The sequence below is a fragment of the Octodon degus genome, unplaced genomic scaffold (assembly GCF_000260255.1).
Source record: "Octodon degus isolate 3935 unplaced genomic scaffold, OctDeg1.0 scaffold00142, whole genome shotgun sequence".
Lineage (NCBI taxonomy): Eukaryota > Metazoa > Chordata > Mammalia > Rodentia > Octodontidae > Octodon > Octodon degus.
Window position 1 is genome coordinate 6016269 of NW_004524718.1, and position 15526 is coordinate 6031794.

Consider the following 15526-nt stretch of genomic DNA (forward strand, 5'->3'; position numbering starts at 1 on the left):
TGTCACTGGAAGACGTGGTGGTTTTCTTCCATCATTAGACTTTGATCTATGAAACAAGAAGACGTAGACAGCTTTCTCCACAGACGTGGATTTTCCCTGCTGTGGTTCAGTGTTTCTTTACTATGAAAGCAATGGAGCAGGACACCGGGGCTTAACTAGAATCACCTAGAATCTAAATGCCTGTCTCTGGCACCACATCTATTAGCTATTTCAAAAATCAGGCAAAGTGGTGAATGAAGATCACCATTTTGTATAAGCAGGGCTGTGGGCGCCAGGGGAGAAAAGGCATAACCTGTTGTTTGCGGACTTATAAAAAAGAGCCCTCTCTGGTAGGCACCGAAAGTCTTAAAAGCCAGTGCAAGTCTGCTCCTCAGGAGGCGGTAACATCCTAAAGTCTACTAGCATTTCAGGTTCAGTCTCCAGAGGCCTTTTATGCAGATAGGACCGGGAAGTCACGTCAAAAGACAGATCGAGAGCATGGAAAAAGCAGCTTGGTGAATCAAGTTTTCAAAAATGAAAGATTAGGAATAAGAAGCGGAAGAAAGCTGCAGAATGGCAAGGAAAGGCAGAGACACCTAGGAGGGTTAAGGCTGGAGGAGGGAGGGGGAAGGGAGGGAAGGCAGAGACACTGGAGCGCGGACGTCAGGAACAAAAGCTCCGGTGGAGTCTGTCGGAAGCACTCGGGGAGCACGGGGTGTTTTGAATAATTATTAAAATTAGCATGTGTCTGCGCCATCCTGTGGGTGTGGCGCAGAGCGGAGTGTAAACTCCAGCCGGGGCTGGAGCAAACATTGGATTAGCGGCAGCAGCTTGCCAGCCTGCCAGCCTGCGAGGAGCGGGACCCGCGCGCAGCAGCCGACCTGCACGATGGCCTCATCTCAGGGGAGGAACGAGCTGCAGCTGGCCGACTGGATGGCAGCGCTGCCCGAGAGCATCCACAGCATGCCCCTCACCAATCTGGCCATCCCAGGTAGGCGAGGCGCGCGGAGGCTGCTGCCTGCTCCGGCCGCCCCGCCCTGCTTTCCCTGACCCCGAGTGGAACTTGTCTCGGCAGCGGGAGGGACCCCCCTGGGGGGGGAGGCGGGGGTCAAGGGCCGAGCTCAAGCGTGCCCAGCCACCCTGGGCTTCCCGGCATTTCCAAACCTCCGGGGATGGTGGCGCCTAGAGTCAAGGTGACTGCTTTCCAGGGGGCTTTAGAAGCGAGCTGTCTGAGAGTGTAGGGCTGGGGCAAGGAAAGAACGGGGCTCCAGGACGGCTGCTGGTGTCCCTCCCGCGGTCTCGCCACAGCTCCCGGAGAGGAGCGGGTCTCCGGCTCCTGATCAGGGGTGACAGTGCGCGGTGGCTGGAGCTCGTGTCCCGAGTCTCGGCTTCCGCAGGGATCTGGGAGAGCGTTCCCGGCATAGAATTGAGCACATTTGGTAGTTTATCGGATAGAAACTCGTGTCTGTCCCCAGTCTCCTTAAAAGAGACAAAGCGCTTTCGGAAGAGTGAGGAAAGTTCAGGGACGTGCGGCTGCTAGACCGCTGCCCTTGACGCCAAGATGAGGGGCACGGAGCCAAGGCGGGCGCTTCCTGGTCGCGCGGACTCCAGGGCCAGGCCGAGGGGCCACGGTATGGAGTCCTGTCCGAGTGCGAGTGGGCAGCCTTGGGCGGCCGGGTCAGGAAGGCGAACCGTTCCGGACTCTGCATTTGCTGCTCGGGACAGAAAGGGAGGAAAGGAACCTGCGTGATCAGCGACGCTGGAGTGGGGTGACTGAGCACATGGTGGGGGAAAGGGGATTGAGTTGAGGTCCAGACAGCCTAGAAGGAAGAATCAGGGGACTCCACGAGGAAGATGCGAGGTTATCAAGAGGCTTCAGCATGGCGAAGGAGAGAAGGAGACTGGGATCAGAGGACTGGGCAGGTTTTTGGAGCAGGAGTGCGCAGCAAGCTCTAGCTCTGCTCTACAGGAGGGAGGGTCCTTTCAGGACAATCTGCAAGGATGACAGCTAGAAACAGGGTTACACTCCTTACCAATGAAGCTGTGCACCTGGGCTGAAGGAGCTCCCACCTGATCCTTCCAAGACCAGGTTGGAGGGCAAATTGCTGATGGGTAGTCCACTTTCCATCCAGAGCAGAGCTAGGTTACTAAAATCAGCCTCTCTTCTCTTGTTCGAGTCCACCCAGTGCCCTGTTTCAGTCACTGAGGAAAAATGCAATGAAGAAGAAAAAGAACTGCCCAAAGACCCTCCATCCCCCCACAAAAAAAAAAAAAAAAAAAAAAAAAAAAAAAAACCTCCTATTCCTGAAAATCTCAAGGACCAGTGCTGGAATTGATGAATACCTTAAGTCAAAGGTGGCTAGTGAAGTGGATATTAGGCCATGATGGCTAGCACAGGCACCCCTAAGAGCACCTTTCCCAACAGGGTTGTCTCCTTCTGCCCTTCTGTACTAGGTAACTTCCCAAGGGCTCAGAGACCTCCAAAGGGAAGAGCAACACAGCCCCTCCACTCTGTACTTACTCTGCTACCTGGCTGAGCCCTGGAATTGCTCTTTTGAAGGAGCCGAAGGAGACGATAGAAAGTACACAACTTTGTTGGCAAAACGCCACTGGCACTTCCACAGACTCCTGTCCATTTTCTTCCTTCATTTTTTACATGGTTTAAAAACCATTGACCTTCTTATTGGCACGTGTGTGTACACAGAGAAAGTACGGGCTGTCAGTTTTCTGATAGGTGACTGGAGACCTTCAAGGAAGTTAAAAACCTAAATCAGCATGGCTAGGTCTGAGGGCGGGGTCTACCTTACATTTCTGGATCATATCACCTTTCAAAGTCCTGTTAATACATTCTGACCCATATTCTTCCAAAAACCCCATGAAATGCACTTCTGTCTTCATTTCATAGATGAAGGAAAAGATAGCTCAACATAGATAGAAGGACCTGCAATTAGTTTAATAACCTAATCTCTAAACCAGACTTTACGGAAGATCTACTGTGAATTTTGGAGGGAAAGTTTAAGGTTCGTGTATGGATGCTGCTGCACAGGCAGCGACCAGGGTAAGAAGTCAAAGAACTACAAGAACTTTTCTTTTCTCCCATGGAGACATATGGAAACTTGGGGTTTCCAAGAGATTTTGAAATTCTGGGAATCTTTGAGTAAAGACGTAAAGATGATGGCATTGGGATGCTGTGGAAATTTCTATTGCTTTCCAGACTCCTGTGACTAAAATATCCAAAGCGGATCCTCTACAAATTCTCCCATTTTCACTTCAATACTTCTGAGAAACACACACACACACACACACACACACACACACACACACACACCATCTATCACCAAAGCTGTCATCTTTTATACCTCCATGATTCTTGAGGGGAAATTTGGTAGATCCACATACAGTATATGCAATCAGGATTAAAAACCAGGATTAAAAACAGACACACACACACACACACACACACACACACACACACACACACACACCCCATCCATCACCAAAGCTGTCTTCTTTTATACCTCCACGATTCTTGAGGGGAAATTTGGTAGATCCACATACAGTATATGCAACCAGGATTAAAAACCAGTTTGGTGCTTTTCTGAATTATTTAATGCTGAGAATTTTTGGAGGAAAAACACACATTCAAACTTTGATAGTCAGAGAAGACTAATTGGAGACTATTAAACACTAATGGAATAATTGCCTTAAAATCACACTAATAGCTTCCTGGCTGCTACATGTTTACTTGGCCAGTCGCTGCAGCTTGAATTAAGCAATTATCTCCACCATCTAAAATCACGCCTGCTGCACCACACAAGTGTTTCTATGAAGGGGAACTACTGCTCAGTTATCCTCAAAGCTTCACAATTTCTTAGGTAAAAAGTGAAAAGTGAAGAGCTGCTTAATCATGAGGCCACTTACTTGGGGGGCAGCTGGCCCAAATTACTCAAGACTACAGCAAAGAACAGTCTGCATGTGTGATATTCTTTACCATGTATGCAGTTTTTACATTATTAAATATTTCTCATGTCTGCTTCTTGATTATTTTCGAATTCAATTTTTTCTTTACTATTTTGCATCTAAATGGCTTCATGATTTGGTATTGACTGGGCTAAAGACTTGGTCAGTACTTGGTATCAGTAATTTTACTTTCAATTTATAATTCAAAAGAATGATACTGCCAGAACAGATTGGTAGCTACTCAGTTTTTTGTCTTGTATCATTTGTTTCTCTCTGTAATAGAACCACACTGAATTTTCATTCATGCATATCTGTATAACCATGGCATTTTGGGCTTATGACTCATGCATGCTCTCACCACAAATAGGCAAGAGAAGTGAAACAGACAGAAAGAAAGAGACAAAGTATTAAATTTAGGTGAAGGTGAGTCTGGTGGTTATTTGGCTTCTCTGAAGCAGGGATCCAGTGCTGTAGTTGTGCTGGCTCCAGAACTGTTAAAGAGACCTATCATGGAAACAAGTGAGGTTGATAATATGGGTCTGTGACAGCGAGTCATTCTGCACAAAACCTAAGACTGGGAAGGTTTTCTTCATAGTGGGGTCTGTTAGGCATTTTCTGGTATGTGACGAAACTCCTTTACACATAATGTAGTAAACTGACCATATAATAGTGGAAAATTAGCCAAGGTATTGGGGGATGGAACCTCAGAGAGTGGATGTTTCATTGTTGATTGTACTTTCCATAAGCAGCACAGAAATGCTTTATTGTTTAAAGATTATACCTATGGAATTCCTTTTTTTTTTCTTTAGAAAATTTCAGCATCAATGAAAAAAAACCCAGAAAAGTGAGGACATTTATACAACTGATTTCTGTAGTTTTGCTGAATTATTTTTCATGCTGAGGGTCAAGCTTGGGCCCCTGTCCATGTGAGAAAGTGCTGTCCCACTGAGCTACACTTTCTGTCTCTGTCAGATTTTGATTTCTTTCCTGGCAGTCCTCACTTGTTGTTTCCAGTGTGCCTCAAGCCAGTTCTTCTCATTTGTAATTTAATATTCCTGTTTTAATTGGGATAAGGCAATCTATAGGCTGTTCCCAGGAGTATGTCTAACTGCGCAACTTCTGAAAAAAAGGGTGATTTTCATATTTTTTTTTTAATTCAGGGTAGTGTTACACAAGTTAATTTTGCACAGCAACATTCTGTAGTATGAATTTTGTGTTGCTTTTCCAGTTCCCAGTTTTGTTTAGCTTTTGCTAAGAAATGAAAAATTGGAGACTACTTGTGATTTTAACTTTTAAAAAAGTTTTAATTTGTAACAGCAAATTTGTGCATATTTATGTGGTATTTCAATAAATTTACACATTGTGTAATGGCCAAGTTGGATTAAACTTGTCTTCTCAAACGTTTATCACTTTTCATGGTGAAAACTCCTGAAGCCTTTCCTTTTTATCCTTCTGAAACATACAATACATTATCAGTACTTACAGTCACCCTGTGCTAGCGATGGGGAGGCTATTAGAGGCTGAGTGGCTTCCGAGCATGTGCAGTGCTCTTGTGTGCACTGATAGCCAATGTTTGGCTGCTCACGTGACACTGAGACAACTTGACTGGCCTGCTAAGAGAGGGGGCTCTGCATGCCCACCATGCACTCAGGCCAGAGGTTCACCACGACTGCCCTATGTGCAGTAGAACATAAGTTTTTCCCTTTAGTTAACTATAATTTAGTACCTGAGGAGCACCCTTTCCCTATCCTTTCCTTCTCCTCACTCTGCCCTGAAGGATTTCTGAAACCTAGTTTGTTCTACTTGGAATTTTTCTTAAAAATTTAAATTGAATCATGACCTATTGTCCGTCAGGGTAAAATGACATATATCTTGACATTTACAAAGTATGACTTTCCACATAGTCTACCAATAATTCTCAAAGCTTTTTTCTGCTTGAAGTTGGTCCAGGGACTGGTAGCATTCTTGTACATGTAGAAGAAATTCAGAATTTCAGATCCTACCTCTCAGATGTACTTAATCACAGTTTACATTTTAACAAGATCCCTAGGTAATTTATAAGTGCATCTGAAATTCTAGAAACATGACTTTGGTTACCTCTGTAAGGAAACTTTATGTGAGGGTCAGGGTCAAATTTAAATAAGTACACAGGGCCTTCTCTCTTGGGCTATCTATTCTGTCCATGAGTGTTCAAAGGTGCCATCGGGTTTAAAGCCATACCCCATATTTGACTCAGCACTAATGGCCTGAGCTAGGAACATCTCTTATAACTGACATTATAGTTCATCATTCACCTTGAGCAATAAATGTTATTTAATGCCACTTAAGTGTTCAAATTGGGTCATTGTGATAAATTTAAAATGTTTCCCTTCCTTTCCTTAAAGTTCTGCTTCTCATTGATATTGGCCATCAGCAGCACTTAAAGTTAGCCCATCTGGTGATGCTAATGGACGCTAATGCCAATTTGGGAAGTATCCTTATTTTGTTTCTTGGTCCACTTGGTTTCATTCCTTATTGTGCAGAAGTCCAGCTACTTTTGATAAATGGATGAACTGCAGGTTAATTCCTTTAATCTATATGCCAGAGCTTCTAAATATTTCTCGCAAATAAAAGTGTCATTGTGAATGAAAAATGTACTAATCAGCATCAGAATATTATCAAAAGAGAAAGTAAACAGTAGAATTGGTTTCTTTTCTTGTAAAATTAGTTTCTGACAGAGAGAAAATGATCAATCTCATTTCTGTCTGCAAAACGCACTTCCTGCATTTACTGCATAGTTGACACGTGTAGAAATATGTATAAGTGTGGTTATAACTCAGTTGTTTGAATTTTAAATAGTCTGACACAATAAATATTCTAAAATAGTTACAACAGACCACAGACATCTCAAATTGCTAAAATGGATAATACAGTGTTTATACATTAAGGCTCGTGCACTTTTTGCATTTGAAAATTTTCCACACTTTTACTTAGAGTTTGTTTTCTCTTATTTAATTATAACCACACTCATGTAGAAAAGATAAATTACAGAGAAGAGGAAGCATACAGAGTGCCATGTATCAACAGTAATAGTAGGAAATATTTGTGAGGGAAGATTAACAATTGAAGACACATTGGCACAAAAAGTAGTGTCTCCTATACCCTACTGGCTCCAAAATAAAATTAGAGTCATAATAGTTGTCAGTTTTAATTCATTTCAAATTTCTTAATGAGTTTCTAAATAGTTCTAGAAGTCTCTGGGTGGCTTCTTAAGGGTGATACATAAGCCAGTTCCTTGGGCTAGATTGATAAGCCAGTCCTTTGGCTTACCACATGGTCTCTGACACTTCCCTTCCTTCCTGTGTTGGGGACATTTTGGGGAGTCGTCACTTTTGCTCCTTTGATGTACAGATGAACTGTGCTTTCATAGTTTTATGCCCACACATCACTGCCACTGGTACTTGTACAAGAGTCTGCACTTGGGCTTCAGAGGCCAAAGCATGAAGAATGTTCACATCTAAGGTTCAAAGGCCCTCAGAGCTAAATCCCATATCATGGAAACTGCTGACCCAACTTTCAGTAACTCTGCTGTACCATTGAAGCCACAAGTACTAGACTAGCACTACTGTAGCATGTCTAGCCTTTGGCTTGGTTTGTATGGAGTCTTCTATTGTCATCCTTTGCCCATGGGACTCAGGTGGAAGTTTACAAGAAATAGCAGACGATAATATGTGGCACAGATTCTGTTCTATACTCTGCATTCTTGATGTTAGCTGACTCTGTGTATGCAACCATATGTGGGTACATATGGTTCAGTGCATTTGTATGTGTGGGCATGCAAATATATAGTTGTTTGTGTTCCTGGTTTCTCTTAAGGATACATTTTTCAGGAAGTGTCTTAGTTTTTTCAGCAAGTACACCTCTAGTGGAGCTACCTAATCATTCATGGATGCAAGTGTAGAGTAGAAATAAAAACAAGATATTTATTTTCCCAACCAAGTAGTATGGGATCATGTAAATAGTTTCAAATAATCTGACATAGGTAAGCTAATTTCTAAGGGCTCTATTGTATTAGAGCACATAATAATTGATGTGATCTGACCCTTCAAAAAAGTTAACGCGCGCACACACACACACACACACACCCCACAACGCATTATTCATTCTTTTTACTTAAAGAAATGAGCGTCATCTTCTAAAAAATTTATCATCAGTGAGAATCTGTGTCACTCACAAGCATTAATTTTTGAAAACCGAAGATACCAAAGATTATAGTGGTAATTCAAGGAACTCTTTTTTTTTTTTTTTTTTTTTTGAACTGAGGATTCTACTGAGCCATCACCCTGGCCCCTTCAAGGAACTCTTAAATACAGATAATGGTATTTACCATACTCCAGAAGCATACCCTGTTTTCCTTTATTTCTCCTAACCTGTGTAGGGTTACAGTTAGCCTCAGAAAACTGAGGAATACAAAAGCATATAAATTAGATATTCCAGAAGGAAGAAAGAAGTGAGGGGGGAAAATTCTACCATGGTACAGATAGAATTCTGCTGCCAAAAGTTTTCCACAGCACCATATGCTTTTATTATGCTCTATTAAGAGAGGGAGATAGGGCAGGAAGAGAGGGAAAGGAGAAGATGGTTAAACATTCTTGAGAGTCATCCAGGATTAGTCACCTCCGGAGGCCAGGTACTGGAGCAGATGGCCCAAGAATTTGTTAAATGTGCTCTTGTTGTGTTCCTGTAATTCATTACAGATCTGGGGAGTGGACAGCTCTTACAATACTCTTATCTTAAATCCCTGCCCCACATAGATCTCTTCCTGTGAGTTGATTTTTATGAAGTAGTCAAGATTATCCTCAATCAATACCCAGTCCAGAGTCTGAGTATTATAATGATAATTTGGTTCCTCAGTATACTTGCAGCATATTTCAGGAAAGAACATGGGCTATGCTGGGTGCTGATCACCGTCTGCTAAGCATTCCTGGAGGCTCCCTCCAGCACATTCAGTGGTGAAAAGGAAGACATACTTGATGGCGTCCTGATGGGTAAATGGGGACAGACCTCTGTGTCTTAGGCTACACACCCAACTTGCCATATGGAGGCCTGAGAAGGTCAGAGCATCCTTACTGTAAAATTAATTCTAAAAAGTGGTCAGAGGAATGCAAAGATCCTCCTCAAAGGGAAGCATGCAGGATGCAATGCTTTGAATACTCTTCCTTACCTCTTGGTGTCCTCATTTGTCTTCCTTTTAGGACATAGTCGTTGGTTCTGCATTAGAGAAGTGCTCCTGGAGATGGCTGCAACACTCAGCTTAGTCTTTCATGCTTTACTTACCTAGAAAACCCCATTTCCTAAACCAGCTTCTACCTAACCCTACACAGAGAACTTCAGCAGATGAATAGTATGGGAGGAGGGAAATATGTTATTAGAGAAAGTTAGATATCCCTACAAATTTATGACTAGAAGTTTTTTAAAAAATATTTAAATAGAAATTAATAAAGAAAATAGAACACTTTTATTCCTTCTATGGAAAACTAAAATCTCATAACAAAATAAACAGACACTAGCTATGCACTGTGTATCATTTAAAAGAATGGCCAAATTTTACTCATAATGTAAGTCATAGTCAAAAAAGGCACTTTCTTACAAAGAAGAAGCAAATAAAGGAAAGGGAAAATCTTTCCAAGAACAAAAGGAAATTGGAAGTATAAATGAAACAAAGTAGCATATGTCTTAGAATATTTTTTAAGTGATGGAATAGATAATTTGAGGAATTATTTGAACTTTTCCCTACTTCCTATTTATTATCTTCTATCTTTTTCTCTGTCTCTATTTCTCTCCCTCTGTCTCTCTCTCTTCTCATATAAGTGAAATCATACAATATTTAAGCTTGTGTATCTTCTTATTTCATTTTATAGTATATTCTCAAGTTGCATCCACTTGTCTACAAATGCATCATTTATCTTTAAGGGAGTGTAGTACTCCATTATTTATAAATACATTATTGTCTTTATCCATTCATCTCTTGGTGGACATATACACTGTTTCCAAGGTCCAGCTATTGTGAATTGTAAGCACGGGTCTGCATGGATCCTTGAGACATCACTACTCTAATTCCCTTGGGAAGAGACCTTGAAGGGGAATAGCTAGGTTAAACGGAATTTCTGTTTTCAGATATTTTTTAGCAGTCTGCACATTGATTTCCGTAGTGCTGGTATTAGTTTACATTCCCATCAACAATGTAGAAGAGTTTCATTTCCCCGTATCTCCACAGGCATTGATTGTTTTTTAGATTTAAATCTTTGAAGATGGTCATTCTTTCTGGGGTAAGATGGTGTCTCAGTGTAGTCTTATTTTGCATTTCACTAATGGCCAGCAATGTTGAATATTTTTTTGTGAATTTTTTGACTCTTTGTTCTTCTTCTGAGAAGTGTCTATTCATTTCTACCGCCTTTAAAAAATTTGTTAGTACGTGTGTGCAATTCATGCTGTTTACAGTCATCATGGGGAATGGTTACATGTATATACACATAACTTTTTTCTTTTTAAAAAATTCCTTTTATCTTCCTTCCACCTCCTACCCTCTTCCTCTCATTTCCCGGTCCCATTTTTCATTTTTGTTGATATTATTAATCTTATCTCATGTTATGTCATATGATGTTTACATTAATTGAAGTTATTAGGTTCCCATGCCTGGTGTAGCATCATTCTTTTTGTTTCTCATTCCCCTCCTCTTCATCTCTGGTGCTCTTCCCTTTGGACCATTTCCTTATGGCAAGAGATCCATCCCCTTGTCCCCATCTATCCATCATTACATATTCTCTTTGTTGTCCTTTGTCTCACTCAAATGAGAAATACCATTTATGAGCATGTGTGTCTGGTTTATTTCACTCAACATATCATCCAGGTGCATCCATATTCCTACAAATCTGTCATTTTTTATAGAAGAGTAGTAGTATGTCATTATACGTTCTTGGTTGGGCCTCTTAATTGTATTTTTTAATTTTTGATATAGGATCTTGCTACAGTTCAGAATCATAGTGATCCTTCTGTCTCTGCCTCCCTAGTGTTGGGATTACAAGAGTGTGCCACCATGGCCCATTCTGGGACTGGCTCGGCATGTAGTACCAGGGATCAAACTCAGGACCTTCCACTTGGCATGCAGGTGCTTATGCTGTCGAGCTATCTCCCCAGCTCTGGGCTTTTTATTTGAAGGAGCCTAATTTTTTTCAGTTCTTTATCTATTCCAGATGCTAGCCTTCTGTTCAAGAAATAGCTGATGAAGTTTTCCAATTCTGTAGATTGTCCTTCACTCTGTTGGTTGTTTCTTTTGCTGTGCAACTTTTAAAATCAAAATGATTCCATTTGTTGATTTTCAGTGTTATTTCTTGTGATAAAACAGCATGATACTATAAAAAACTCCAAGGATCAATAGAACAGATTAGAAAATGCAGAAATAACTCTAAACACACACAGCCACCTTATCTTTGATAAAGCAGCTAAACACCTTCCCTGGAAGAAAGATAGACTCTTTAATAAATGATGCTGGAAAAAACTGTTTTTCTTTATGCTGAAGATTAAAACTAGATCCATATCTTTTACCAAGAACTAAGCTAAAGTCAAATAAATCAAAGATATAAATTAAAAGAGAAACACTAAATCTGATGAAAGACAGAATAGGTAGAACTCCTGAAGACACTGGTGTAGGCAAAGACTTTATGAACAAACTTTAATCACAGTTTAATCACAGAAATATCACAAAGAATAAACAACTAGGAGCTCACCCAATAAAGAAAGTTTTGCACAACAAAACAAATCACCAGCAGAGTAAAGAGATAAACCTACAGTTTGGAAAAATATTTTCCTACAGAGGGAAATAAAATTTTGCCAGCTATTCCTCAGATAAAAACTACTATTTAGAATAAAGAACTGAAAATATCAGACCCCTCCCCCCCAATTAAAAGATCCAATCCAAAAGTGGGCATGTAGAATGAGTAGACACATCTCATATGGAAAAGTATAAATGGAAAATAAATATATTAAAAGGTGTTCAACATTACTGATCATTTGAGAAATGCATATTAAAGCAATGCTGAGATTCCATCTCACCTCTGAAAGAATGGCTATTACCAAGAAATCAACCAATAACAAATCCTGGTGGAACTGATGGGAAAAAGAAACACTTTGCTGTTGGCGAGAATTGATGAGAGCAAGCACTGTGGTAGATTCTTCTAAAAACTAGGATTAAGTATTCCATTTGACCCAAGTATTCCTCTTCTTGGTAAATTCTGCACAGAAGTAAATGTATCATACCACCAGGATATATATATATATATATATATATATATATATATATATATATATATACCCGTGTTTATAGTGGCATGGTTTGTAGTAGATAAATCTTGGAAATAGCCCAAATGCCCATCTGGCATTGAATGGATAAAGAAGATGCAGTTTTGTTTAATATATAATGGAGTAATGCTTTGCCCTGAAGAAGGATAAACTTTGCACATTTCCAGCTGAATGGATATGCTTTGGGAGCGTACTATTAAGTGAAATAAATTGGACACACATATTTGAATACCACATTGTTTCTCTCATATGAGAAAAAAAAGTATGAATAAGGTCCAAAACATGTAATAGATATTGGGAAATGAAAAGAAAATGGGAAGTGGAACAAGGGAGAGGGAAGGGAGAAAGGAAAGAAGATACAAGAAAAGAGAATAGAAAGAAAAACAGAAACAAAGATTTTATAAATAAAAAAGGGAAGAGCAGTTGAAGGGATAGGAAGGGAATAGGAAAAACAGTACAAGCAAGGTATATCATGTACAGGTACAGATTCCTTATAATGAATGTGATCATTATGGATATCTAAAATGTAATGAACAAAATGAAACAAAAAGAGAACAATAATAGTTTGAATGTTTCCTTTTCTATATATATTCTTTTTAATTATTTCTCTTGCCTGATTGCTCTGGCTGTTTTCAGAACTATGTTAAACAGGAGTGGTGTTAGTGGACATCCTTTCTTTGTTGCTGATTTTAGAAGGCAAGTTTTCTACTTCCCCTATTTAATATGGTATTGACAATAAATCATAAATGTATTTTATCTGATAGAGATAAAATCCCTCTATACTTATTTTTTTCAAATCTATCGTTTGATCATGAAAGGAAGTTGGATTTTGCCAAAAGATTGTATTTATTGAGATGATCATTTAAGTTTATCCTGCTGCTGTTTATGGGATGTAATACAGTTTTGGAGTTTTCCTCATAACCCATTCACCTACCAAACTCATGAGGCTCTGGAGACCATTTTTTATTTAAACCACAGCATCATTGAATAGAGACTCCCTATTTCCCCCATTCTTTCCAATCTCTGGTAATCATCATTCTGTGCTTCGAGGAGTTGACTATTTCAGATATATTTTATAAGTCATATCATGCTGTTTTGTCCTTATTTCACTTAACATAATTTCCTCAATTTTTGTCTCAGTTGTAGCAGATGACAGAATTTCCTTGGTTGATCAGCAAATAATAACCCATTTTTATGTATACATCAAGTTTTGTTGCTCTGTTTGTCCACTGATGGACAGTCCAGTTGTGAACAGTGGTGCAACGAACATGGGAATGCAGTTTCTTATTCAGTAATGTGATTTTGATTCCTTTGGAAAAACCTAAACAGGGGACTATGAGTCACATAATAGTTCCATTTTAAATTTTTGAGGCTTCTCTATGGGGGCTGCATAATTTTGCTTTCTCAATAGTGTACAAGGATTCCACACTCATTCTCAGCATTACTTACTGTCTCTGTTTTTCATACTATACATCCTAAGGTGTGAGGCAACATCCTGTTGTGTTTTTACTTTTCATTTGCCTAGTGATTAGTGATATTAAGGACTTCTTATACTTCTTAGCTATTTTATGTGTTCCATTGGGAAATATCCATTCTAGCTCTTGTCTGAGTGGTTGGTCAGGTTACTTGTGGTTTTTGTTTATTTGATTTTGCTACTGAGTCACAGGGACTCCTTGCGTATTTTGAAATTAAACCTTATAAGACATATTATGTGTAAGAATTTTCTCTCATTCCAGAGGTTATCTTTCTCTCTGATGATTGTTGTATGAAAGCTTTTAAACTATATATGGTCTCTCTTGACTGTGTGATTTTTGTGTCCTATCTAAAGAAATATTATCAAGCTCAATTGCATAAAGCATTGCCCCTATATTTTCTTTGCAAAATTTTGTAGTTTCAGGTCTTATATTTAAGTCCTTTATTTTGAGTTGATTTTTTTGTTTGATATAACATAAGGATACTTTCATTGCTTTTTATGTGTATGTTCAGTTTTCCAAACATCATTTGTTGAAAATATCTTTTAAGCTATGTTGTATTCTTTCCATTGTCATAGACAATAAGTTGACTGTGTGTATGTGAATTTAATTCTGGGGTGGTTATTATGTCCCATTGTCCTATATGATGATATTTAGGCCAGTACTGTTTTGATTACTGTGTTGTAGTATGTTTTGAAATCTGGCAATGTAAGACCTATGACTTTATTTTTATTTGCAAATAACATTTGTTGGTTTTTGGGGGTGTTATGTAGTCCCATGTGAATTTTGCATTTTGTTATATTTCTGCAAAAATTGCTATAAGTTTTTATAGGGATTGCACTGAATCTTTAGATATCTTTAAGTAGGAGGAATATTTGAACAATATTAGGTCTTATAATAATCTCTCCTGCTAGCACCTTTGTGCCTTGGAAACTCACACCCTGTCTTCCACTGCAGAATACCCTGTTCAACAGAAACTCTTCTTTTCTACATTCCTTGTCTATTGGTAAAATCTCTTTTTACCATGCATGTCATCAGCCTTCTGTATACCTTTGCGAAGGGCAAATAGGACCATGATTTCACCATACATTGCCTTTACTGTATTGGATATATTCATTCTATGCCTAATTTGTTAAAAATCTTTATCATGAAAAGAGATTGAGTTTTGTGGAGTGAATTTTCTGTATCTATTTTATATGATCATGAGGTTTTTTATCCTTTGTTTGGTAATATAGTGCATAACATTAGTTGGTTTTTGTATGTTGATCTGTTCTGCTTCTTAAGAGTAAATCCCACTTCACCATAATGTATTTTTCAAACGTATGTTTAAATTTGTTCTGCTGGGATTTGTTGAGGATTTTCATATCAATCTTCCTTGGGGATATTAACCTATGGTTTTATTTTATTGCAGTGTCTTTGATATCAGTGTGATATTGGTCTTATACAATGAGTTAGAAAGTGTTCTCTCACTACTTTTCAATTCTTTTGGAAATATTTAAGAATGATTTGTGTTAAGTGTAATTTAACTAGTTAGAGCCAGCCAAACAGCTTAGTGGATTAAAGAGGTTGCAAGCAGGCACCGGGGCCTGGGGTTTGATCCCTGGGTCTGCTGTGCCAGGCCTGCCCCCATGGTTCACTGAGACTGCCATTGAGACTGGATGTGGTGATGTGCCCCTGTAATCCCAGCTCTTGGGAGGCTGCAAAAAGATGGATTGCTATGAGTCCAATCTAGTAGTGAGACCCTGAACACCCTGTAGACCTTTCCTTAAAATACTATA

At 39.5% G+C, this 15526-nt stretch overlaps 1 protein-coding gene across 1 annotated transcript in view; it reads left to right on the forward strand.

Moving 5' to 3' along the window:
- The first annotated feature begins 867 nt into the window (after nt 1-867).
- Plcxd3 (phosphatidylinositol specific phospholipase C X domain containing 3) overlaps nt 868-15526 on the forward strand; it is a 212823-nt gene continuing 198164 nt past the window's right edge. The window contains exon 1 of the mRNA XM_004641801.1: nt 868-970. Within this exon, the coding sequence (XP_004641858.1) occupies nt 868-970 (103 nt within the window). The remainder of the gene's footprint in view (nt 971-15526) is intronic.